This window comes from Ambystoma mexicanum, chromosome 6q (assembly GCF_040938575.1).
Source record: "Ambystoma mexicanum isolate Mex_15411 chromosome 6q, UKY_AmexF1_1, whole genome shotgun sequence".
Classification (NCBI taxonomy): Eukaryota; Metazoa; Chordata; class Amphibia; order Caudata; family Ambystomatidae; genus Ambystoma; species Ambystoma mexicanum.
The window spans coordinates 121696423-121722989 of NC_090937.1; the positions used below are offsets into that span (position 1 = coordinate 121696423).

General features: G+C 42.7%; 1 protein-coding gene across 7 annotated transcripts in view; it reads right to left on the reverse strand.

Annotated features, from left to right (window-relative positions):
* Positions 1 to 26567, reverse strand: part of PDLIM5 (PDZ and LIM domain 5) — a 755773-nt gene that overhangs the window by 705870 nt on the left and 23336 nt on the right. For all 7 annotated transcript variants that reach the window (XM_069630553.1, XM_069630555.1, XM_069630557.1 and 4 more), the window contains exon 2: positions 21302 to 21447. In XM_069630553.1, the coding sequence (XP_069486654.1) occupies positions 21302 to 21397 (96 nt within the window). In that variant the 5' untranslated portion in view covers positions 21398 to 21447. The remainder of the gene's footprint in view (positions 1 to 21301; positions 21448 to 26567) is intronic.

Below are 26567 nucleotides of genomic sequence, written 5' to 3' on the forward strand. Positions count from 1 at the left end.
TCGGCTCCTGCAAGAGCATGGGCGCGTTAAATGACTTATGGTATATAATCTACTGAACATTCAGTGGAGAGGCATTAATACTGAGAAGAGCAAGGGTGTTTAATTCCAGCCAACCTTCATTCCCCTTACCCCCCCCCCCCCCGCCACTGCCTCTCCCTTTTAAACACAGTCCAATGTGCTTTCCAAAATAGGACAAAACTGTTTAAAACGCATGCATGAAAAACACATAAGCTAAAAGTGTTACACATTGAAAATAAATGTTTTGTGGGAAGTCCTTGCTTTTCATTTGAGATTCAAAGATTGTAGGGTCAGTCATATGACAGCACCACAAGAAAAGGGTGCCCTGCTTTTAACCCCCTAAGTGCCAAGGACGAGCATGCTTGTCCTTTTTGCATAGACTTTCATAATAACCTGGCAGAGAAGTTTGGCAAGACAACATGTTTCTCGCATTTCCTAAGGAAATAGCAGAGCTTACAGTACATGTGCCCATGGGGGAAAGATTGTATAGTTGAAGGTACATTTTGTGTTTTGGAAGAAGTGGCCAAGTACATGAATTGAAGGCATGCACAACAGCACAGGCTTTGCCACAGTGTTATGTCGGTGTGCATGCTTGCTTTTCAGAGAACGAGTGGGTACTTTCGACTAAATCCACATTCATTACTTGTCCCATCAACCAACATTGGCTATGAGGATGCTAGAAAGTGGCAGGCGTTAATTGAGGTTGACAAGTATGCACCTATCCACTAGGACCAGTACTTCTACACAAACTCATTTCACACAGGACTCAACAGCAGCACTCGGTTGGTTCTTTTTTGATGGCTAAGATTTAGTCTTTGTAACCTTTTCGCATGGTTAGTTATTGAAGAAAATGCAGTGCAGATAGTTTTCTTAAAGTGAATTATGATGAATCCAGTGGAGTCATCACAGATTCCCCAGCGATGACCTCCTCCCATGTGGCCAGGGGAGGGCAGACGTTGCCCAATCCCAACACTGGGGGCGGTTATATGAGGGAGGGTCACATGACAGGAGACAACTACCGGGGAGAGGTTTTGACTGCACTGGAAAAGACGCAGTATTCCCTCCTTTCCCCATGAGGAAGACCCTCTAATACCAGAGTTCTTAATGGTCTATTGTCATTATGGTCAGGCCCCCCCACCTTTGACTCAAACACCCATAACACATATAACACCTTTTGTTTGTTTCTGATGTTCCTTTATATGAAAACACATACAAGAGTTTAAAGTCCAAAAACATCCATGGGCTCCAATCCCCATAACCACCCAGGTACTGAGACGAGGAGGAGGAGGATGAGGTAGTACAACATGCAGGCAGTTGGTTGTATTGAGCCGATTATCGGCAGGTGAATCGGCTACAGGCTGATCCTGGTGGCCGGGAGACTGAATGACAGATGTCATTGTAGTACTGGTCCTGACTGTATTGATCTCCCTGAGAGCCAGGGTCTTGCGACCCTGAGGGGATCGATAGCATGCAAGTCTTGAGAGGGGTCTTGATGAATCAATGTGGAGGGGTCTAGGGCGGAAGTGCTTGGATGTGGGTCAAGGCGTGGCTTTTTGGTAGGGGGTTGATGTATTGCAGCCCCTGATTGGTAGGCATCTCTAAGAGATGCAAATTCTTCTGTGTGCCCATCCATGAACTCAAAGCATGACATCCTTTTAATAATTTTGTTGAATTGTTCAGGGGTCCACTCATAGGTGGCTGGGAAACCTGAAGGGGTAGGGGTGGTATGGGAGGGTGTCTGCTCTTTGTGTTGCATTGCCCCTGTGAGCATCCCTGCAGTGGAAGAGGAACCCCTATCCTGGGAGCTCGAGGTCTTGAGAGACAAAGGATTTTTGCTTTTTTTCGGCCTGGAAAGGAACTCTGCAACTTGTCACCGACCACGACAGCGGAAATAAATAAATCTGAGGGACTGCAACGCATGAAGGACCATGGGTACAGTACACGTCACACAGGGATAGTATTACTAACACGCCCTGTCAAGTTCCGTTTTCGACTTTCAAAAACCAATCTTGTAATAATCCCCCGGACTACCACTAGATGTCAGACTATGCAGAGCATTTTGTCTACCAGTATTCTAATGGGGTGCGTCCCACTCCAGGGTGAATGATTTTCCTTCTAAGTGGTAATATGATATATGTTGTTAAACAATAAGAAAATCATTATAAAAGGCATTAGCAGATGTGTACCCAAATGTCATTGTGAAAAACATTCTAAAAAACAGGGAAGGCTGTGCATCTTCCTCAAAACAAATAAGAAGTTGAAGATTCAATCAGTAGGTAGGATTGTTTATGCTAATAGTAAAAATCAATTTTATTAATTGATACTCTAATGCTTCAAACCTGCTCCAAAACCGTCGAGCGGTTTGGGCTGTGCATTTTGGAAAAAATGTACTTTGTCTATGGAAAAATGTATGGGAAGTAGGCCGCAACTGGAAAACATTTTTGTCTTCTTAATAACTTTATTAGTTAACGTACCTTTAAGAAACTTTGTAGTCTGGGAGGGCCACGGGTTCCTTTGTAATTTCGGTCAAATCCGTTAATCGAATCAAAGGTTTTTAACAATAGAATTTTAAGGGGTTCCAACTCACCTTAACTATAGGGCGGCTATCACCACCCTATTATATATAGAATTGATTAAGGAAATTAATGCTCGTGTGAATTGACATTTTTTAGACGCATGAACGAATCGGTAAAATTTTGTTTTGGTGGACCAATTGTTTTTGTGTCTATAACATTGTGGTGTTTTCCCCTGGCATAAAGTTGGAGACCACATTTGTTTAGATTGACCTCAATTCTTTTAAGTACATTTCGAGTTTTGAAGAATCATGATATGTATTTCTAACCCAGAACTGTGGGGTGGGACTGTACATCAGGGACATTGAATTAATCACGTCACCCTATTGTGAACTTAAAATCTGGCCATAAAAAAAAATAAACACCATATCTACATATAGTGTTATTCCATCATTTATCATATTAACCTTCCCAAACTATTCTATGAAACAGTTTGCATGGCAAGAAGTGCTAAACAACAAGTTAACACTTGCAGCTGCATTTAATCCAAGCTAAGACTCGGCAGACCATCAGTGCAATGACCGGCTACACCATTGATGAGCATGTCATTAAGAAAACCTATTTAATTGCATTTGTTATCTTCATCAGTTACGATATCACAGCAAAACAGAAACGTCTTCTTGCTGGGGCCCAGAAATTCTGCTATGAAACAGAGGGCTTCTGCAATTTGCACTCTACACATGCCTTAAGCAACAGCTAAAGCCCTTGTCAGGCCAAAAACACTGGAACTTCAGCTGAACATCCCTATAGGATACGGGCCTCCTCATTTCTCTTGAGCCTAGGACGTGTGTAAATCTATCAATTAGGAGAAGAGGGAGGGCGGAAATTAAAGTATTTGACTGCAGATATTGTATGGAGAGCGATGGGGAAAAAGTCAACCAATACCATTGGTGCTAGTTCCCGACCGTGCCCCAAAATCCTAACTCATACCAAAGCCTCCAGTCAATTTGCTGACTGACACCCTCTGCTTTTAGGACTTATAGTTAACCTTCTTCTAAGCACCGGTTGGTCATTATTTCTCAGCCTTACTGGAGGGAGGGGTGGGGGGGGGGCTACAGAGGCACAGCCTTCAACCCATATTGAGACTAAATTAAACCCTTCCATACTCTACAAAGAGACCAAACAAAGGACACACTGCTGGTCACTCTACTTCCTCATTCAAACGATCAGTGCTACAGCCATCGGTAAAAAAAAAAGTCAAGGCCGACGTTCCAGCAAACGCACGCCAACATTTACAACCGCCGCCTGCCATGCAAATGCAACCTAGTGCCTGCAGAGGGCTAAACAGCTCTCAACAAAACAACTAAATATAAACTCGTTATTAAGTCTAATAATATGGTCCAACATAAGATTGTCGTCAACCATGGTTTAACACTTTTCGCATAAGAGATCACAGAAGATGCACGTTTCGACACCTTTTATCGGACTGATTGAAAATACTATGCAGAGGTGGAACATAGCATTTCGCTTTCAAAGTCCCACACATTTCATCAGATGTTGCAGAGTGAAATGTCAAGTAAAAAAAAGGCCACAGTACACATTCACAAAGTGAAGGAAAAACAGTAACATTTTAAACTTCATTGGCTAAAGGAACAGTATATAAGTAACATGGGTCTAGAATTGCTGTCTTATCTGAAAGACAATAAACCTCCAGGAAGGAGGGAACATATAACCGTTTGGAAATATTCCACATACCGAGAGGCGCATTTAACAAGAAAGCAAGAATAAAAATTAAAAAAAAAACACTTTGGAAGAATCCTCCAGGGGAAATAGGACGAGAATAACATGTGCCTTTGTTGGTTAGAGGCCTGGGAGGAATTGGAAGGGGAAGCAGGATATCCCAATTTGCACACATTTTAGCAACTGGTGGCTTTTATCTTCAGACAGAGAGCAGAGATGGTGAAGAAAAATGTTTAGCAGAAAAATAGTCTTCCATTTGACTGATTTGCATAATGTCAGGAGGGAACCAAATAAGGAAGATACCCTAGGTTCCCATTTATATCCTTCTTGCTCTTATTCTACCATTAATATCCTTCTAGCGTTTGGTGTACCCTAGTGCTTATTCTACCATTAATATCCAATATCCGTTTAATTTCACATATACAAGACTGCAATGTTGCTTCATATCACATGTTCCAAATTCACAAGAAGTTCTTTTTGAGAACCAAATTTGTATAAGTATTCAATTGCTTCAATAGCAAAATGGTGTTCTATCGAAGTGTACAAAGAGACATCTAATGTGACTAACCAATACATTGCTATAACTGTTATATGAAATTAGTTGGCAGGAGACGTATTGGTAAAACAAGAGACAACCACAGAAAGAACAAAAGAGGTGGCTATGGGTCTGAAGACAAAGTGGCAACAAATCACTAACTGCAACATCGATATGGTAGTATACGCCATCTGGTGCCCATGTCCACTGCTCTACATAGGGATAACAATAAGAAAAATTAACACAAGCATTAGCAAACATAAGAGCTGCATCCGGAATCAAGTGAAAGAGGCCCTAATTGTACACCATTTTGTAAGACTATGACACAACTGAAGAAATAAAATGGTCTGTGCTATTCAGAATAACCAAAAGCAGACAGTAATGCAGCTAAAGACCACCTTTTCAAGAAAGAACAAGAATTGATTGCGACCATATCGGGCTAAATGAAAACACAGAGTGGCACAAGATAAAATTGTGAAAGACAGCCCCTGCCTAAAGCGTGGTTCGCTGGCGAGCTAAAATGAAAAGCATTGATAATAAAGACATAGATCTTAACACAGGAGGCAAATCAGTGGAGGTACCCACTGGGTAGACTGAATGTATATACACTACCTGTTTGATTAAAATAGAAAATAAAATAAATATGCTGCAGTCGTACTGCCATAGATGGGGAAATGATACGATAACACAATGTTAAAATGCTGAACCCATGTATGCTGGTTACTTTCCGTTTACGAATGCAACTGTTGAAGAGCCACGTATTTATGCAGATTTGTAGATAAGCCGAAGTACATCTAAACACTTATGCAGGCTTTAAGAATGCCTATAAGAGGTAAGGCAGGATTGTAACATGAAACCAGGCAGCTAATGAACAACATATAGCAATAACACAGCAGGTAGTGTTTAAGGCCATTTGAACAGATGCCATGGCAATGCCGTATAAGACAGCACCGTAGCTTTTCCTCGACCAAACGGCAAGGATCCAGCCAAACACTATTGGAGTGCAAGTGAGCGCACAAAAGAACCCCACGAAACAGATTGGACTAATACAAATAGTCTGAGGATTTCCTCGTAGAAGACAATGAACTCAAGATAAACGTGAGGATATACTCAAACTCATCAGTGACCACTATGGGAATTCAATTTTTGAGTTGGATGGTAAAAAGAATGAAGTCATGAGACTTTAAAACTCGCTGCAACACATGCTTGAAGGAAGTAAATTATAGATTCACCAGTGGGTGGAACATAAGAGCTTGCCTCTACAAGATGACGCCCATATTAGATGTCTGAGAGGATTCGAATCCAACCCAGAAAATGTAATCACGTTGCCCGGGAGTAGCAAACAACAGGGAGTAGCCGCCTGACGTCTGATCTGAAGTAAGACGCGCTACCAGAGAGAATTCCCTAAAAGAGCTGCTAAGCGGATACACGAAACACACAAAACTAATCAAGGGCGGCCTAAGGTGCTCTCTGTGCTGCAGATTGTAGTAACACTAAGCTTTACCCTGTCAGGATAATGTACCAACACAGCACTGCCAAGTGACGCAGCTCCCGACACGTGGAGGACCAAATGGGCATTCAACCATTAGCATGCCTGTGCTGGAACACCGGGAGCCAGGACAGCAGCGTTCTCCTCTGAGTGATGGAAGTCGATGGGAGAGGATGTCAGAGAAACACTGCAGGACATCAGAGGAAAGACCCTAGTCTTTTCCATTGACAGCCCCAGGAAAGGTCCTGGATGTTTGGAACTCCATGACGCCTATGGGAAGACCCAGGTTCACATTCCCAAAGAGAAACCTAGAGAAATGTAAGATACTTAAACTAATCCAATGAAAGCCTCTGCCCCAAGGATCAGACAAATAATATTTAAAAAGAAGGAGCACAGGATAAAAGAAGAATACAAAAAGCAAATAAAGAGAGTGAATCTACAATTGAAGTGATAGAAGCCCAGCTGGCCAATAGAAAGAGCCTAAACAGAGGACGACTAGAGTGGAAACAGTCTGCCTGCCAATCCTGTAAGCAGGTTCTTTCCACTCATCAGCAGCCAACAGGATAAGGAGGAGTCTGGCTATAAAAGCAGAGCCAGCTCATTCTGAACTTGTCTCAGTCAGGGACCGTTCCGTGTACTTCTCACCAGAAAACCACTATATGAAGAGGAGCTGTATCCTGAAGGAGGAGTTGCTGCCTGAGTGAAGGAGCCTGGACTACCCTAGAGCACTGCCTGCCTGGAAGCTGTCTGAAGAGCCTGGAGGAAACAGATTGACCCAGGGAAAAGAAGGAGCGTACTCATGCATTCCCACCCAAGCCAAAAAGGTTGGAAGAGCTGACCTGTCCGAGAAGCCTAAGAAAAGGCTAAGGAAACTAACCAACCGAGGGTGAAGAAGGAGAGTACCTTTACAGCCAGAAAGGTGAAAGAGCTTACCCGCCTGGAAAGAGGTAATTACAAAACCTTGCTAAGATCCTGGTAAAGGGACCAGGACAGAAGCAGGACCCCTGAGTGGAAGAGGGGCAAAAATCAAAGATCCCTTGAAGAGGAAAGGGGCGACAATCCAGTTACCCGGAGGACGTTGGGGGCAAATAAGAAAGAGAGAAGAAGGGTAATGAAAATAGACTCCTGAAGGGACGGGGTGGGCTGTGGCATCTCGAGAGGGACAAATCATCCAAAGGACGAATAATGAGAACCCAAGAACAGGACCCAGCTGATCCCTCACCTAAGAGGTCCTGCACCTAGAAGACAACTACAAGTCCCAGTTTGATTGCTTCACATAAGCGGCCCCATTGTTTGTCGATTTGTAGTGCGCATGTGAAAATTAGCAAAACATGGTGCTGGTGCACAGCCATTTTGCACATTCACTCCCAAACTGCAATGAAAGTCTACGTTGCTGCGAGCTCAGTTAGGAGGCAGACACGATTCCTGCAGCAGTTGCAATATTTTAGCGTGAACTAGATGATTTCACTGTGTAGAATAGTTTTCGCATTGCTCGCTCAAAACCGCGCCGAGAGGGGAGTCCGAGATGTGCACGTGCATCGATAAGGGGTGCTGGGAACGAGGAGAAAAGCTGGATTTTTCCACTCTTGCCTCCAATACTTGCTGTCTGTCCTTCGGCCAGGGGCAGTCAGTAACCGATGAGGGGCACAAATCATCCCCCTTAAGAAGAAAAGGTATCCCAATGAGGTGACAGAGAAACTGAACCATGGGTGATGAAGTCTCGGCGAGATGGAGGACGCTACGCTCCAGACCCCATTAACACAATCTCTCTCTGCCTACCTTCCTTGGAACAGGGTGGTGTTGCTGTGGCTGAGATGAAGCTTTGACCTACGACTGCCCCAACGGCCTTGTCCATGTATCTATGTATAACTAGTTGAATTTATTTCATAGTATTATGCATGCATGTTTATAGAATAAGAATAAAGGGCCTGTAAAGAGCCAATTGTTTGCTAATTACTAGTCTAAGTATGTTATTGTCTTCCTGCGTCCAAGACCTTTTAGTCCGAGTAATAGGGCGAGTAATACAGAGGTCTTTACACGTATCAGAAAAGCAAAACACTATTGGAGAAAACCTTGAGAAAAAAACCTCTTTTCAACTTTGCCATTTAGGGAGGACTTTTAAGTTGGATATTCTACTCTCTAAAACCTTTCACGCAAATGATGGACTTCATATTTATATTCTCCATTGCACCATTTGATCTAGCTAACCTGAGAACTCACTTTCAAGAAAATGTTGATTCAGGAAACCTTTATTTTAAGTTAAAGATTAGTTGTGAGAGGCGAGTTTACTTTAGGGGTTTTAGTACTTTGGGTCACTTTTTGGCTTCATAGGAGAAGTATACCTTTAGTTTGCGTTATTCACACAGGGATGGACTTCTAAATCATTTAAGTTTCAACACTTTGCTTTATTCTTTAAACCCTGTTTTGGTTACATCTGTTTAATAAAGTATTTTCTTTAATAAGATCCCAACGACTGACACCCTTCTGTTCGCCATGTTGCTGCACTCGTCACAGATGACAAGTCTCCGGTTTAACCTTTTGAAACCAAGACTGATGACAGTGAATTAGATGAAGGACCCCTCGGTTAACATGTATTGTCCTTCCATACAAATGTTCCCTAATCCAAATTGCATGTGGTTTTCTGCCTGGTTCCGTGATGGAAGGCAGGGAATTTTAAGCAATATCATCCAGCCTTTATCTACCCATTATGGGCTGTGCCGGAGAAGGTCACAGGGCTTGTATGCAGTTTCTTTGAAGAGCCTGGTTGCTAAGGGGAACATCTGAAAATATGTTTTATAGAAGAAAAGTAACTGGAAATACACTGAATTATATTATTCTTACATGATATTTTATGGATGCCTTTTATGTAATGTTTGAGAAATTATTTCAATTTAATATTGCACGATATAAGTAATTATGTATTCCATGAATTTATGAAGGTTGATTATTAACATTAGATTTTTAGACCTTTAAGACAATTCAGAAAGAAAGAGAAAAGATTGTAGAAAATCTTCCAAGGCCATTTTCTTGCATCTGGGCAAGAGGTTTTAGGTGACTGTCTTCTTATTAGAACATTAATTGGGAGATTTTTCCTGGCATAGTTGGAATGAAAACATTTCTTACTATGCTAGTCTGTACCTACATTCCAATCACTGGATAAGAAGATTTCAGACAGCTATGTGAATGATGGATTGATTTGAGGACTTGTGTCACACATATCCCACAAGGGAACCCAGCAGGAACCTGCATCAGGGCGCAGATGGAAGAATGTAATCAAGGTAGCGCAAATCTTAAGTATTAGCTTAAGCAAACAAAGAGGTTCACCTGAACAGGTAGGTTTTCAATTCTTTCCTGAAAATATGCATTACATTAAAAGGGATATTATATTTTAGGATGAAAGACATTTCAAAATGTTTGGTTAGTACAACTGCTTTGTTGATGTGGTCGTCTTTGGTGGCAGACACCAAGAGGCATTGAAGATGAAAAATTGATCCTTTTGCTTCCATACCCACTTCTGTGTTATGCCAAGATTGTAGACAGATTGACGAAGGATGCTTGGCATCCTGGGATGGTTATGAGCAGGGGCATGCAGGAGCAGGAAGGGCATTTGATAGCAGCACCGAAGCAATACTTCAGCCAAAATACAACACTTCTACTGAGGGCCTTAGTGTGAAGAAGCAGCCACCTCAGAGGAAGCGCCCTCCCAAAGCCGGTTGACTCGAAGTTACTTTTGTCTTATTCATGAAACATGTGTCCTCATTGTGTCATTTTCATTCCAAGAGGCAGTCACTGATTATGGATGGGGCTCCATCTGTAATACTGAAGTAGAGACTGCTACTTTTGCAAGCATGCATCCTGGTGGGAGGTGTTGCCCTAATGTGCGTGGGAGCATGGCCCATGCAAAGGAGGGCATCGGATTGCTGGTGGGAATGCTTGGATTATAGGAAAGCATGCTTTGGATTACTCGGGAGGTGGCACACATGCAAAGATCACCCAGAGAGTGAACATTGCAAAGATAAAAGGTGGACACCAGAAACGTCCAGTCCAGGACAGGACAGGAGGGGGCTGGGTGATGGGGGGGTTGCATTACAGACAACATAATGAAATGTGTGCTGCACTGCTCCTGAGCACTGAGACAGCAGCAGTGTCCATAGCAGAGGGGGTTAACAGCCGGTGTGTACTATGCCATGCGCAGCCTGGGGATTCTGCAATCTGGTCTTAGATGTGCTATACTGGATAAGGCATGTACCTTTGTGAATGTAAATGGCTCTCTGTTGCGCACAGCCTATTATAGGGTCAGCAAGAGAAAGCCGCCTAGTATCCTTTGTTTTTTGTCAGACAAAAAGGAAGGTTTTGATTTTATGGAATCAAGCATGTTCCTTATGGAGACACAAACTACAGCCACTATGGTGTAGCTTGTTACTGTATAAAAGCTCAGTGGAAAACACAACAAGAATACACATCGTCTTGAATTCTTTGTAAACAACTGATGGGATGTTGTTAATGACCAGCGTGAACGTGGGGCAAAGCCTGCACGGGTGTGTGCCTGGGATGAAACTGGACTCATGAACTGGCGCACTTGGAGCAAATTACATTTTGAGAATTACTGAACTTTAAGGCACACCTTTGCAGGGGATGGTACGGGAGGTGGGTGGATTTCTTGGGGGTGAAGGGGTAGGGGAGTAGTTGGCTGGGAATCAAGGATCACAACTACTAAGAACGGCACATGGCCAGCTCTTGTTTTTCCTGTTGTGCAGAGGCAGTGTTTATCACGAGTCTGTGAGAAGTCTGCGATTTCCCACAGAGACTTACACTCATCACATACACAGACTGGACATTCATTATCATATACATGTACCTTGACAGAAGAAGCAATATTGTGCAGGGTGCAAGTGGAGATCCTCAAACTGATTCAGAAAAAAATGCTCATTCGTTTCACTGAAGTTTTAAGTAGGGCATATGCAATGTATTGAAAACAAACCTGCCAGCAGCAGAGAGATGTCGGGGCTTCTCACCTGGGCACCTGCATTGGCTGAAAGTGCGTTAGTGAGGATGAAATGCTAAGGGGCTTCCTGAGGTAAAGTAGCAGTGGCCAGTAGGCGACTTAGTTTGCGTTATTTATATGTTGTTGCAACCAAACACCTCATTTAAACACGGTTTACATCAGACCGTTTGGTTCCTTAAAATGCACTATTGTTTCTAGAGGAAACCCCAAGTAACATGGACAAAGTCTCCTAATGAGTTAAAACCCCACAAACTCTAATTTGCCAGATTTCATTCCTTAATCTTTGTATAATCACCACATTTGTCTGCACTCAATTACTTTGCACGCGGTGCCATTTCTTTATCTTTCTGGGGCGAGCATGCCATGCGTGGCAGCACCAAGCCAAGGTCACGGCTTACAAACGAGAATTCTGCGAGATAACAAAAAAAGTGATTAGTGCCTGTTTTTTTAATCACCCGGTTGAGTCTTTTTGAAGCCCATGGGACGAACTTTGGATTAGAAAAGCGGGCAGCGATGCACGAACATCTGTTTGGGACAGAACATATTACAAGGGTCCAAAAGCCCTAAATCAGCCGAACACTTCTCAATGTTTGTAAAGCAGAAGAACGGCAGGCGAGCACGCCAGTGCCGCAGCGTGTTGAGCACACTCGCAAGACCTCGGCTGGAAACAACCAATTGTTCAGGCGTATTTTCTACATCCACTGGACACTGCAATACATGGGGCGGTCCACGTTTTGTTCCCAGCTCTACCGCAGTGCTTCGCATGAAGCCCGTTCCACCTGAATGGTTATACCACATTTCCCTGCTCGCATTTGAGATTTTGCAACATCCACTCATTGCTCTGGAGAAAATGCCAGTGGATTCCCCAGTTTCATGTTTGGACGAGATGGTAGTGTCAGTTGCCATTCTTAAAACGTTGCAGGCCCCCGTTTTTTCTGCTCAACCCACATAATCCAAGGTCTAAAAATCACAAATGCAGCTACAGAAAAACCATATGGAAATGGCAGCTGTAATTCCCACCAGTTAAGATAAACCAACCAGCACCAGCAAAGATGTGGGATACTTCTCATGATGCTGGTCTTTGATCCAGGCATCTGGGTTCAAAACATAGTACTGGACCGAACCAAGTATGCGATTTTAGACAAGTCACTTGGTCACCCTCTGCCTGAAGCGGTTAGTACGAGAAGGCAATCAAGTAAAAACAGTCTATAGTGCAGTACCACCCCAAGTTTTATGTTCCTGCCTCCCAACTCTGATCACATCCCTTGTGTCGCAATCTAATCTAAACCGGAGCCCATGAACTATCCTGCTCCAGATAGAGAAATTCAGGTTTTAGATGCTCCTGCTAAAATACATCTTCTAATCTCCTCTGCCGCTTCCTAGAGCTAGTGAGGGGTCACGCTGAATGGAATTCCTATACACAGAAAATGCTTGCCTGTGAAGTAGCCCAATGCAAAACCATTCTCTGCTACACTGCAAATCTGGAAACAAGCCTACTTTGCCTCCCACATGCATAGATCCCCTTCTCAAAAACAATTTCCCACCAAATAGGCTTCCAAAAATCACGAATATAGCTTTCATTTTCAGTCCGAGTAAATAAAAATGTTAACACTTAAAGCACATGCCATTTACGAAATGGAAAGCCTCACAGCCGCTGTGCAGGGCAGGGCAGGGATCTAGAAAGAACATCGGCATGAAATGGTTGCCATTCTTAGAATGTTACACAGCATGTTGGGATTCTGTAAAACCAATTGACCAGGCTCATCATTGCGAGTAATAAGTAATGCCGACGAAATTGTCCCAGGTAGTCTATTGACCCACATTTGTGGGCAGAAAATCTGTAAGGTGATTTATGCCATGCACATTATGTGGTGCAAATGGTGCAGAGTGAAGCACTGCCTGTTCTGTCCGACTTGTTCTTGGAGTTGTAATGAGCGAGGGCGGTGGGTGGGGTGGAGGCACTCGTCAAGTGTCAGCTTTTTCCCTTTCATCTCTGTTGTTGTCTTCTATTCACAATTACCTTACGAATACTACATTTGCTTGTGATTGAACTGTACTGTGAAGTTAACATGTACCGAGTTGCACTTATTGAAGGAAATCAATAAAAATTCATAAAAAAAAAAACTTTAACACATATAATTATGGCAGACCTTTTAATGTTATATGTAATATCTTCAGACACACATTTCTGCCTGCATTCTTCCAGATTTGTTTTTTAAACCCATTGGCAGTAGTTTTCAAAGATCATTTTCGTCCTTGACTTGAGCTGTAACCGTGAAGGGAGGGAGGAGAGGTGCATGGAGGAGCGAGCAAAGTAAGTTCACTTGAGTGATCTCTCTCCTAATTGGCAGACGGCAGCGTGGTTTGCGCTGGAGCCTACTATGGGGAGGGGGGGTGGAAGTTCTCTACGATGCTTAGAGTACCCAACCTTACTGGCTATCAATTTCTAAGTAAACACAGACATCAAAGTAACATGCTTTGTATTTAACCGTAAAAAAGAAAAAGAGGGATCCCTTATGAGTTACATCACTGAATTTCACTTGCCTAATAGGACTCAACTTCGTTTGTCAAGTTTAAAATACCTGCTAATGACCCTTCAAAGATACATCTACAGAAAAAAAACTGTTGCCATTATAAAAGAGGTGTCAAAGGTGCATGTATTTCCATTATCGCAGTAAAGATAACAACAAATACGTCCTCACTACTGGCCCACTTGTATGTTTACCATGCTAGTTTATTTACTCTGGTATCTGTTTGAATTTCACAGCTTCAAGGTATAATCAGGAACCTCAATGTTCAATTACCCATCGCACTGGGCATCTGTACGTATAGATAATGTTACACTTTAAGCAATAAGCCACAAATTGGGGAGTCAGAGGGGGAGTGGGGGGGGGGGGCATATTACCACTTCGGGTATTGCTCGGGCCCATAGTTACAGGCCAGAGCGAAGAACTAATCTCATTCCCTGGCGAGGGGAGATGGCGGCGGCCAGCCCTGAGGAGGATCAGGGCAGCGGGCTTACAGTCTGGTCACTCCCGCGTTCTGAGCCTCCCCATTGGACGGGAGGCCATCACACCCCCTTCGCCGGATACTAATATGAATTTAAAATGGCCTATGTCGATTTAATCCCTCACCAGTTGTAAAACGCAACAATACTTTCTGAACACGAATGAACGAAATAGTACATATACATTTCAAAAACACAAAATGTACTAAATTCAAGAATGAGATGGCAAACAATAGTATAGGGAGACCAGAATTAAACTATAAAAAAAGAAAAAAAATAAAGAAAAAAGAAAAAGAAAATAACACAGAATGGCCATTAGACAAAGAAACAGGACTACAGTTTTAGCAGAGAAACAAAAAACAAAAAAAAAAAAAGACTAAAAACACACCTTGGACTAAAATTAGTCCTACATCTATGTCAGTTGCCTGTTACATTGCAAAATACAAGGGTTTGTTCAAAGGCACAGAACTCTCATTGGAAGAGAGAGGCCAGGGAGGAAAAGGGGGCATGAAAAGCAAGTAGCACCAGGCATGATTTCGGGATTTGTCAATTGGTTCACGGCAAAAACCGAGACATAGCCACCCACCCCAGGACGGGATTTTAAAATTGAAAAAAAAAAACTCTCGCGACGCCGGGACCAAGGGGCAAACGCCTGGAGAATACCAGCAAAACTGGGACATCTGGTGACCTACACCAGTACCTCAAACATTTTATTCAAAGTTCTAAAGTCCCACTGCAGTGACATTTCAATATCACTGACAAAAATACAACAAAAAGAATTCCTACATTTTTTGGAGAACATTTAAAAAAAAAAAAAAAAAAAAGAACAAATATGCTCCAGCATGGTTAAAGGAACAAGTAAGAACAACAGTGGTCAATTCCGTGAGCTTGCATACTTGAACGAAGTCTGAACATGCATTAAAAACCATGTGGTGGGAGATCACACTTTGGCTAAAGAACTAGGATGTCCGTAGGGTTTAAGCGCTATAAAAAATAAAAAATAGTAACGGGTGCAAACAGCCTTTTTTTAAAAAAGGCCTTCCACAAAAACTACCCGAATTACCATAAATTGGAGGGAGTGGGTATTGTAAGCGTGAAAGGGAGACCGCTATGGGATGTTGGGGTCGGACCCCTGGACCCACTCCATACATTATTTTCAAAAAGAAGGCTTTATAAGAACGCCTAGGCCAAACGTGCCAGAGTTGGGGGCTGTTATTAAGTGAATCTACAGAGCAACAATCAGTAACCTATCAGATTTAGATGATGTTCTTCAACTAAACATTGACATAACCATGCTCCCAAAGATTTTGCAGAGGCAGCATTCAGACAAAACGCCAAAATAAATAACACAGGAAAGTGTGTGTAGCAACTCATATGGCTAAAACCATGGATGAAAGAAGATAAAGTTGCTCAGGAAATTGAAGGTAATATCAAAGGGAAGAGGTACTGTGTAACTCTGGATAATCATCATTGTCGTTCATTAAAAGCAGCAGTGTACTGTATAGATCACAACATTAAAAAAAAAAAATGTACACATCACATCCATAAAAGGTACCTTCACCACAATTTGCAAGCAACAATCATCGTCATCCCTATACAGAACATCCTTCTTCATGGGACTAACAACCCTAGTTCATACAAAATTAAAATATATCAAATTGAAAGTGGAATCAAGTGTTCTGCTTGCACGTCTTCACCATTAATCTAATCCCGTTTAACATATATAATAAAACTACAATTTCTGATGAACAAACATTAACAGGAAACCCAATGCCAAAGGTCCCTAGCTTAAAGCCTTTGCTTCCATGCAGGTATTTGTATATATTTAAAAAGATATGAAGTGCTGGTGCATAATACAGCACCTTCCATAAAGACGATATTCCACACTACCAATAAAATACACACACATTTTTTTTTAAACACACAATATCCATACCTTATATCAATTAGCTTCTGTTCTTCATATAGCTCCTGAGTCTCAAAATCAATCTTCCATGGGAACTAACAGTGAACTTATTTATAGGTTACTAATTCTCAATAATGCCTGGACAAAATGTACAATTCTCTACTAACGTGCTATAACTCCATTTTACCCAAGGCAGTAGCTCTAATCTGAACTTCTAAAAACAAAACTCTCTCAGGAAAGCACTCAATCTCCGATAAATATTTAAATCGGAAACAAAATAGGAGTCTATGCACTTATTATAAGTACCCACCCATTATCTATACATCAGTCTTCATAAGCATACGTTAGAGTTTTGTCTTGTATGTGCTATTGTGTAGTTTAAACTAAATTTAGAAATAATTTAGACTAATCGGTTTAATATAAAGATAGCCATGGGGGGGGGAGGGATTAGCCCGTGGTGTATTAGATCTTTCATGGCAATCCCGCCCAGGTACAAGTCCTGCGAAGTAAACAATTTCACCCAATAGAATATTGGTCCATCCTAGCTTCTGCTTTTATACCTTTAGGACTCAATATTAAGAGGAGCAGAATATTTGGAACAGTAGAGGGGATTGATATAATAACCCTTTCATTGTACCATTTTCTGCTGTTCAGTTGTTACTACTGGTATCTCGCATACCCCATATTTCTTTCATAAATCCTGTTACTGCTCCCCCGGATATGGGGGACGTCAAGTTGCCCTTTATTTGGGCCATTCAACGTCCATTCTGAGCTGTGCATGTTCCTAAATAATCAAATTAATCCACCTCTTCTAGCCTTTCATCAGTCAGTGTAATATATACACAATTTCCTTTTTGGGATAGAAAGTCATACAGTACTTTTAGTATTCATGTGCAGTCCTTTTCTATTACATATTGAATTATACAAGTTAATTTGCCTTTGAAGTCCAATCTGTGTATTAAAATATTAGAGGAGGGAGTTCCAATTTCTCTCCCACAAGGATGGGGCATCTGCTTAAAAACTATTTATTTTGAATGCCATCAGATTTATGTAGAGTGAGAACAAACTGGGTGCTAATATGCACCGCTGTCTAATGCCAGAATTAAGAAAAGGAGTGTGTGCTTTCACCACCTTCAGTAAACCGCACCACAGCATAGTATGATTTATCTAAATTACGGATACACAAGAACCCCGTTCCTCCATAGGATCCACATGATCCCTCTTTACATAATGAAGCACCGGGGAAAACAGCAATGGCTGTTAAAATTCAGGTCTATTTTCTTCAGAAACACAAACTTCTGTGCTAATAAATACAGTTTAAAAAACGGATTCACTGTTGCCTTCTGAAATCCAGCTTGGGCATTTGCGAGGATATTTTCCTCCGATACCCAGGTTACCAACCTAGACAATAACACTCTTTCACATTTTTGTAACGATATTATCAGGGCAATAGTTGGCAAGATTCACCTGGTCACCCTTTTTGAAGACAAGTACCATTTCTGACTAGTGCCTTCTACCCCGGGTATCAGGTCTGGCAATAACACTTTATAATAAAAATAGTACCCAAATAGTTAGCTCACTTTTCAACAGATTCACTGGTACTAAATATGGACCAAGAGAGACTTATCAGTTTTTATATTGAAAATGAGTGACCATACCTCCTCATTAAAATCAAATTGCCTTCTCGCAAACCCACAGTGTTGATCACCCCCCCTCCCCCACCTCCATGTTCCTTCTTCGGTAGGGCTCTGTTTGGGAAAAGTGAATACAATACCTCCTTGGGGATATGAGCCATTCATTTTCCTTATTCTACCACATCCCATTTTGCCACTATTTGCCAGCAACAGCACTCATCTTTTGCATCAACTGCTTGAGCACTAACTATTTGGTATCTTTCCCCAGCTTCTCCTTAACTACTAGTAGTAAAGCCATACGTTTCAAGATTGGGTAAAGCTGCATGTACGAGATGAAGGAGTGGAATCCAGATCACCCACCATTGAAAAAAAAATGTAGCATGACAGATTGCAGTTGTTACATCAATTCTCGACCACAAAATGATTTTTCCCATTCCTGTATTTTTTTTTTTATTTTTTAAGAAGGTGGAGTAACAGTTTCCTTGCTCTAGTTAATGATAGCAAATGATGACCAATCAAGCGCCAATGTTAGCACCAGGGGTTCATGATCCCTTTGAAGATGCTCTATAATCGCAAAATCGTCCACTACCACCCAATTGAGTGAATGCAACATTATATAAATCAATATGGCTACGATACAAGTCAGTCCTAAATGTCCAGGCAGCAGGAATATCTCCTTTCGTTATGAAACTACAACTGTGCAAGCCAAGTTCATTACAGTAAACCGCCACCCACACAGCATCTTTATGATATTTACAGGATTTGGTGATACCTAATGGAGAAATCGCCCTCGTCTCATCTCCCTCAAGGTATCCAGTAGGAATGGCATGAGTTCCAACTGGCAAATAAAAACCCCATTATTGGGATACGAGTTTCTCTTTGAAAGGATAACATTTCCTCCAGATTAGACAAACATCCACTCATTGCCTCAAGCACTTGCTGTCAGGTAAGCCTGGTCTGAACTACATCATGCGAGTTCATCTGTATTGTATTTTGGTTATCAGCCATGCAATACTTCACATTTGCAAGACCATGTATTTCGAAGATTGTAACTCGATGAATACTGTGCATGACAATGAGAAGAATTGTGGATTTATTTCTGTTCCTTTGCTTGGGTGGCTATAAAGTGATTATCATGCATAAACCATGCGGCTAGGGGGATACTGGCCCACATCCCTTGGGCAGACATTGGGGATTGATGATGCCGCTGTTCACAGTGTTGATTTCTTCGTGCTGCACAGTTTTTGTGGAAGCCTGTGTGGCAGCTGAAAGTGCGGCTACATACAAGAGAGTGAGTCAGGCTCATGCCAGGAGTGCCCTGAATGTTGTCACCTTTTGTCTGCTTGCTCTTTGAATTGCCATCAGGTCGCTGTTCGTCTGTGCAGCTAGTGACCACGCCAAGCAGAAGCCCATAAAAAGAGTGGACATCAAAGCACACCTTTCTGTCTTTAATACATCTGATCCAGACTAAATCAATGGAACGTGTTCCAGTTGACAATTCCATCCTCTTGTGCCACACCAATGTTCCAAGGTATCAGATGTTGGTAGATACCAGCCAGAAAGATCAGCACTATAAATCTGCCAGCAATCTGTAGCCGTTGCATCATAATGTTCACAAGTAATCACTTACTGCCATTGCAGATATAGCTGGATAGTCCATTCTGACCAGGCTGTGACACAATTGACATTCACGCAGACCTTGACCTCTAGAGAAACCAATGTTCGAATTGAAGTTGACCAGTGGAACCAAATACAAAGAGATCATGTAACAAATACAAGAAGAGACCTACATTGGTTACCCATTGAAGAAAGGATTAAGTTCTGCCTTCTGGTCATTGTGCATAAAAGCCTCACAGGCACTGGTCCTTCGTATCTGAGCAAGGCTTTATCTGTGAAGTCTGTGACTAACACTCCGATCAAACCATACACACCAGCTGAAAGAGCCTAGGTGTCTGCTCGCCCAAGTGAAAAAGGGTGCTTTTTATGCAGTCGCTCCCATGGCCTGGAATGCCCTCCCAGGAGAGCTCAGAAAGATGGGTGTCATTGAAAACTTTAAAACGAAATTGAAGACACTTCCCTTAATAGTCACAAAGTGTTGTTTAGTCTGTGGTTGGCATTCTCCCCAGTATCGCATAGGTTGTGTTTTATAAGCGTTGCTCCCATAGGCCTCCGTGTCCATAGGTTGCACAGTATAAATCTTTAAAGTAAAGTAACGGCTCGTAAGATATCCGAGGTCAGTATTTAGGCTGCAACTCTTGTCGCGTACGGCAGGTGATGTTTTGTGAGACACATGGGCTAGGATGACTTATTTCGGGGTGGTAATATGTAAACAAACACATATCCCGAGATAATAAAATGGTTGGTTAAGTTGAAACCACTGCTTAATGACATGTTATCTCCAAGGCGCATCCCTTGTGGCTCCCATAAATGGGTTACGTAGAAGAATCCAAGATGGTCGGCCTGATTTCTATCATCTCGCCGTCCCCGGCAGTGCGACAAGGGCCAGAAAGCAGATTGTGATGGGAGAAGAAAGGTAGAGCTTCAACCCCCAGAGCCAATAGAATTCAAATGAAGGGGATGAAAGCACCATATAAATCAGGGTTCAAGCGGAGGGTTTATAAGAACGGAAATACTTCTGAAACATAAGGAGTTGTTGACTGGAGCTTGGGGAAGGAATCATGGACATGCTGGACTGACACGCTGATGAAGACAACAGCTTCCAACCCCCAAATGTAGGCAGAGAAGCTGGACGAGGAACCCAGAGCCAGAGGCTGGTCTTGAGAAGCCTGAAAGACACAGAAGAAACCGAGAGGTTCTAGAAAGTGTTCAGAAGCCTAGAAGGCAGCCAGGTACGTTTTAGAAAGTGCCTAAAATGTGAGAAGGGGGTTGTGAAATTTCAGCAAGTGCCTAGAGTCCGACAGTGGTGCTCAGGGGCCCGAAACACTTAGAATGTGAAATGGACAGACACAAGCAACACAGAGCCTGAATGAAGCGCTGCAAAACCTGAAAAGTACATTAATCTGAGAATCACTGATAACTGTGCAAGAAACCGATTTGCACTATCGCGTTTTCTTGGCTGAACCTTTATCGACAGTGACATACCCATGTTCCTCCTCACAAGTTCACCCTTCCCTTTACTATTCAACATTGCTTAAGTGAACGCCATTTAACGTGTGTGTGCCCTTTGAAGAACAGTGAATATACTTACTGCATGTGCCAAACGTATCTAGTGCATGTTCATTCATTCCATTAAATTGTACCATTGCATTTTGAACATGCATTAAAGGCAAAAAAACACATTTGCAATCTGCAGATATTGGATACCACAAAATGTCAATGGTTTGGAACTGGGGCATGTAATACCAAAAGGAAGACATTCCTAGTGAGGGTCCCAGTTGGTACAAACAATTGTTATAAACAAATCAAGTAGGCGTCTGTGTCAAGATGTGCTTACCCTTGCGATAGTCAGTGGCGTGTTGAAATCTCGGCCTCCCTGAAGCCTAAAACCAAAAGGGCCGGGTCCTGGCAGTGATATGCTGTACACGCTCATGATGGTCGGAGGTACTAATTTTTACTTAACTTCAGAATTCAAATGAACACCTGTTGATCAAAACAAATCCAAATTAGTCCTGAAAAGCACATTCCAGGAAGATCAAAATGTACAGACTATCAGATGTTAGAAAGAGCAATCGTAATAAAAAAATAAAGAACCTACACACAACACACACATTTCATTAGCACCCAGGGCGAGGAGAGCAACCAATCAGGTTACTCATATCGTGGGCTGAATCTACGGATAAAAGCAAGCGTTCCGAGCAACCCGATGGCTGCTTCCCCCACTCCACCATCTTCCCTTACCCTCTTAATTTTAACCCCCCCCCAGCCCTACTTACCAGATTATAGTTGTGGCAGTGCACATTGCTGCCGTCGTGTGCGGAATTCGACCATCCACACGGTGGGTGCACGCTCGCCAGGGATTTTTACATATTTTAAATGAAGTTGAATGATGATAGATGAACCTCTGGAAAATGTGTGGGGCTACTCCGCACACATTTTTTTCCTATGCTCACCACATGACATAGAACAGTGTACTCTGGGTGGACACAGCCTACGGGTGCAGTCCCCCAGTCATATTTAGTTGGGATCTGACAGGTGGAGTACACAATTCATCTCCTGAAGGGGGAGGGCCAACCCTTCCCCCTGCCATTGCCAGCCTAATTACCTAACAAAGGATCCATGTATCTGCCTTGTCCTTTTTGTTGAGCCATATAGCTGATGGCAGCAGTCGCATACCAATAAGAGTTTTATTCAAACTGGCCCTCAAGGGGCCTGGCTGCAGAGGCTAACAAAGGAGACAGGAAACCCCAACACCCTTTCGTATACACTGTCAACCTGAAGCCAGCTTCCGCCCTCAGAATCTATTGACAGTTAAATGTCACGTCTGGGACTGCGTGTTGACAGTAGTCATCCCAGAAGGGGGCCCCCATTCAGAAGGTTAGAATATGTGGTTCGAGAGCCAGGAAGTCTGGTCTCGCCAGCTTCAAGGGAGACTCTTCGCTTTAAACAGGAATCACAGTGAGCTCCATTTACCAGGGGGCCCCTTTTATCCACAACAGACAAGAAGATGGGTGGGATTTAGTATTACATGTTTTCACCCCTTTACCTTTTCTGATGCAGAGCACTCAGATTATGACATCGGCATACAGGAGATTGTTGGTGGGGACCCAGGATCGTCTCATTAAAGATAGGCTTAGCCTACATCAATCCAGGTTGTCCAATTGGATTTAAAAGAGGGCTAAGCCCCTCTTTTTGCAGATCATCAGAAGGATTCACCAGAAGCAGAAGGAAGAACTCATCATTGGACCCTGGCTGAAGGTAGTCTGCCTTACATCTTCCGCCAGTGGAGGAATGCCTGGACCTCCAGAGGGAAGCAATATCCCACCCCTAAACAACTCCAAGGGAACAGTGGGAGATGCAGAGTCCAGTGGGCCCTCCAGCAGCTCCAGAACCGGTACCCAGCCAGCCCACAGGCTCTGCAGCAAGCTTCCTAGGTGGGAAATGCTAGAGAGTCTCTGAACCAAACTAAGGACAAGGCAGCTTCCTGCAACACTCTCCTAAGCCATGGGCCATCCATCATAAAGGAAGACACAAGCCCAGGGAAGAAGCTAGGAGGAGTGCATCGACAAGCATCTACCGACATCCACCTTAAATGACACTTTCAAGCCAGTCAAGCCCCTCTAGTTGCAACCCACTGCACTGCTGACTGTTACGCCGCATACCAGTGCTTCAGAACCACCAACCAGAACTAAGACAACGAATCCTGACCCCTGACCCGCTGCATAGGCCAGCCTGCAGCCGTCCGTCCAGCTTCGCTCACCGAACTGCCTGCCACCTGATACCCTCCATCACCATCCGGAGGAGACTTACAGCACGACAGTTGAACTTCTAACCAGTCTTGATAAGGACCCTGTTGGGTCAAAACACTTGTCGACTGACCACTTGTAAACAATAAATAAAAACCACACTCAAGTTAAAACCTTTTATGTAGATATTAATTAATCTTATAAATAAAGCAAGGTAACCGGGTACAGACAAGTTGCCTTCCCAAAAGAGGTGTGGGCAGCACCTCTACTCACCCGTGACCATGCAGCTAGTCATAAGCAACCACCTTTTAACAATGGCATGAAGCAAACTGAGTGAATCGCTAGGGGAGTCCAGAACATAGTGCCCATCTAGTACGTACTCAAAATAACGTAATTGCATACAAATGTTTTCATCACGCTTCAGATCACATCAGTTTCTTTGCGCTTAAGAAATGGCTGGGTGAACAAGGGGAGCACAGAAACAGCCAAATATCGTTAAGAGACATTATTTGGCAGAATTGACTATGAAATCTTAACTTCATCTCCCTTTTGAGTACCACGGACAAGTCACTAAGGACAGTGTATCATCCTAATATGAACAGAAAGTGTGGGTGCCAAAGAAGAGCCTGAGCATATATCTAACCTCTAAACCCAAAATCGGCATAGCACACACTGTCATTCCAACCGTTTCCGTCCTAAAAAATAAAAAAAAACAATCGCCGTTATGCTAAGAAAAAAGGTACTGTGCTTAGCTAGTAGGAGGGAAAGTCGCCTGCTACAGGATTTATAAAAAAGAAAAATCATACTTTTTTTGGCTTAACAGTGTATACGACCACAGCTATGTGTTGCATACACAATTGCGCAACTAAAGACCCAGCTGGGACAGCAGGGAACTAATAGGTAACCACATGGTGCACTGAGACTCACCATTCTTGTATTTGCAACAGGCCCTCCACGATGCTCGTTGAGTGAGGTTCAAATACGTTTCCCAGAGCCAGAACACCACTAAATCACATAATACATTATTTATAAAAACTAATGTGATTTTTGTAAAGCTGGTTTTCATGGAACTAATGAATAAAAACATTTTTAAAAAATCCAGCTGTGTTTTCATGAAGACCAAAATAAATATGCAAATAATGTCATGGAAATTCATAGCGCGTTCCTTTTTTATTCCAACCAAATTCTTTGTTGAATATACAGAAAAAGTTACTGTATTGTCCGGTGGGTTTATTAGCCAAGACCTTCTTTCAAATATGGTTGCCTTTAACCAATGATCTACATTAAAACATAAACCTGCACTGCTTAAACATTGTTTTTAAAATTATAAACTATATTCATAGTTGCAATGAAAAGATAATGAAACTACTACATTAAATGGCCCACTCTTTGTCTGGTACGTCAACATCCGACCAAAAAGAGTGTTCCGTAGCTGGAATAAAAAATGCTAAGACCATTTCTTTCCTAATTTTACCAATGCCTTAAAAGCGTATACTGATGCGACACGACTTGAAAATCCAAACATTTCCAATGTCAACTGTTTATTTAGGCAATATTACCCGAGGAGGTGGGCCATTACCGGTTGGGTAATGCCCCCGTGGACACAGTGAGAAGTTTGAGCGAAGAGAGGGCTTTAAAAGAGGCTGGGTGGATTACCCAATTGGTAATGGCCCCTCTCCGAGGGTCATATTGCCATTAGTACCCCGGCACATCGTACCAAATTACCAATTGTAATTTTTGTTGAGAAACTGCGCTGTGACGTTAGTAGTTTTAAAAAAAAATATTTGACGGCGTAGGGGGGTGCCCTCTTCTCCCAAAATGATACAGATGTCTCCCATGGTGCTTTGCATGCATAGTGGGCAATGCTGAAGGATGTGGCCATCTAGTGGGTCCAAAAGAAACATATTGGGGGGGAACATGTACAGTAGACATGGCTGAAGGCTGTGGCCACTGATCATGGGACAACGTCATGGCTAGTAGCTGGCCCACTAGTGTTTTAAAATATACATTGGGCACGGCCACCAGGGCCAATGGCCCTGGCTAGCAGGGCCCTAAAGACATGTAGAGTGGTCACGGCCAAAGGCCGTGGGCCACCTTGTCGGTGTAAAAGAAACATATTGAGGGAAACTTTTACAGTGAACACGGCCAAGGGCCATGGCCACTTGCCATTGGCGAAGACCATGGCTAGTGGGCCGTAAAAAACTATGGTATAACAAAACCCTTGAAATGCATCAAGTAAACTTTAGTTGAAGTGCAGTTAAGTTGCAGATTTAACGCAACAAAACAAGTGAAATCAGCAGATGTGGAAGTCATGACCAGCTTAACTCAGCACGTTCTCGTTGCAAAGCCCATGGGTACATACATATTATAAGAGAAGGGATCACAAGGACATACAAAATGACATTATGGGGGAATTGGAGTGTGCCGAGTTAATCTGGTCATGATTTCCCACATCCGCTGAATTTTAAGGGTTTTGTTGCGTATTCAGTAAATATATGAATATATATTCAAGGAAAAAATACTTTAGTTGAAGTGCAGTTAAGGTGAGTAAACTTAATGCAACAAAACCCTTAAAATTCAGCACATTAAACTTGGACCAGCTTATCTTGGCACATTCATCTCCCCCATAATGCCATATTTCACCATTATGCCATTTTGTATGGCATTCTAATTCCTTCTCTTATATGTGCTCCTGGGCTTTGCAGCGGGAATGCACAGAGTTAAGCCGGTTCCGAGTTTTCCAATGCGCTGAAATTCAATGGTTATGTTGCATTAAGTATACTCACCTTAACTGTACTTTTCGTTTTCTTTGAATTTCAAGGGTTTTGTTATAACATAGTTTTTTCATGGCCTCTATATATTTTTCTGTGCCAATGGACCTTTCCTGCAGCCATGGCCAGTGGCCACGGACTTCAGCCGTGCCCACTTTATTTTTGAAATCACTCCCTGCTTACTAGCCATGGCCTTTGGCCTTGGCTACTCTCAATTTGTTTCAAAAGTAACAGCCACTGGCCATGGCAAGTGATTTCTCACCTGCGACGTCACTGTAGCTGTAAAAATATATAATTTTTGTTTTAGATCTTTTTTTTCAATGGCCGTGGGTGCATTATAATGAACTACAGATACCTTGGTTATTTGTAGTCATTCTACCGCTCGTTTATCGGAAAGAAACTGCAGAAAATAAAAGCTTCCCTGCCCTGCGAGACCTTCACCAAGTGACCCCTCATGTGTGCCTGCCCCCCCGACCCCCACTGCCCGATGGCAGGCCCTCTCCTATTCCCCCACAACAATTGTCATATCTGTAATCTAGATCAGTTAAATGTCGGGTACCCAGGGTAATACCCCAGGTCATACCCG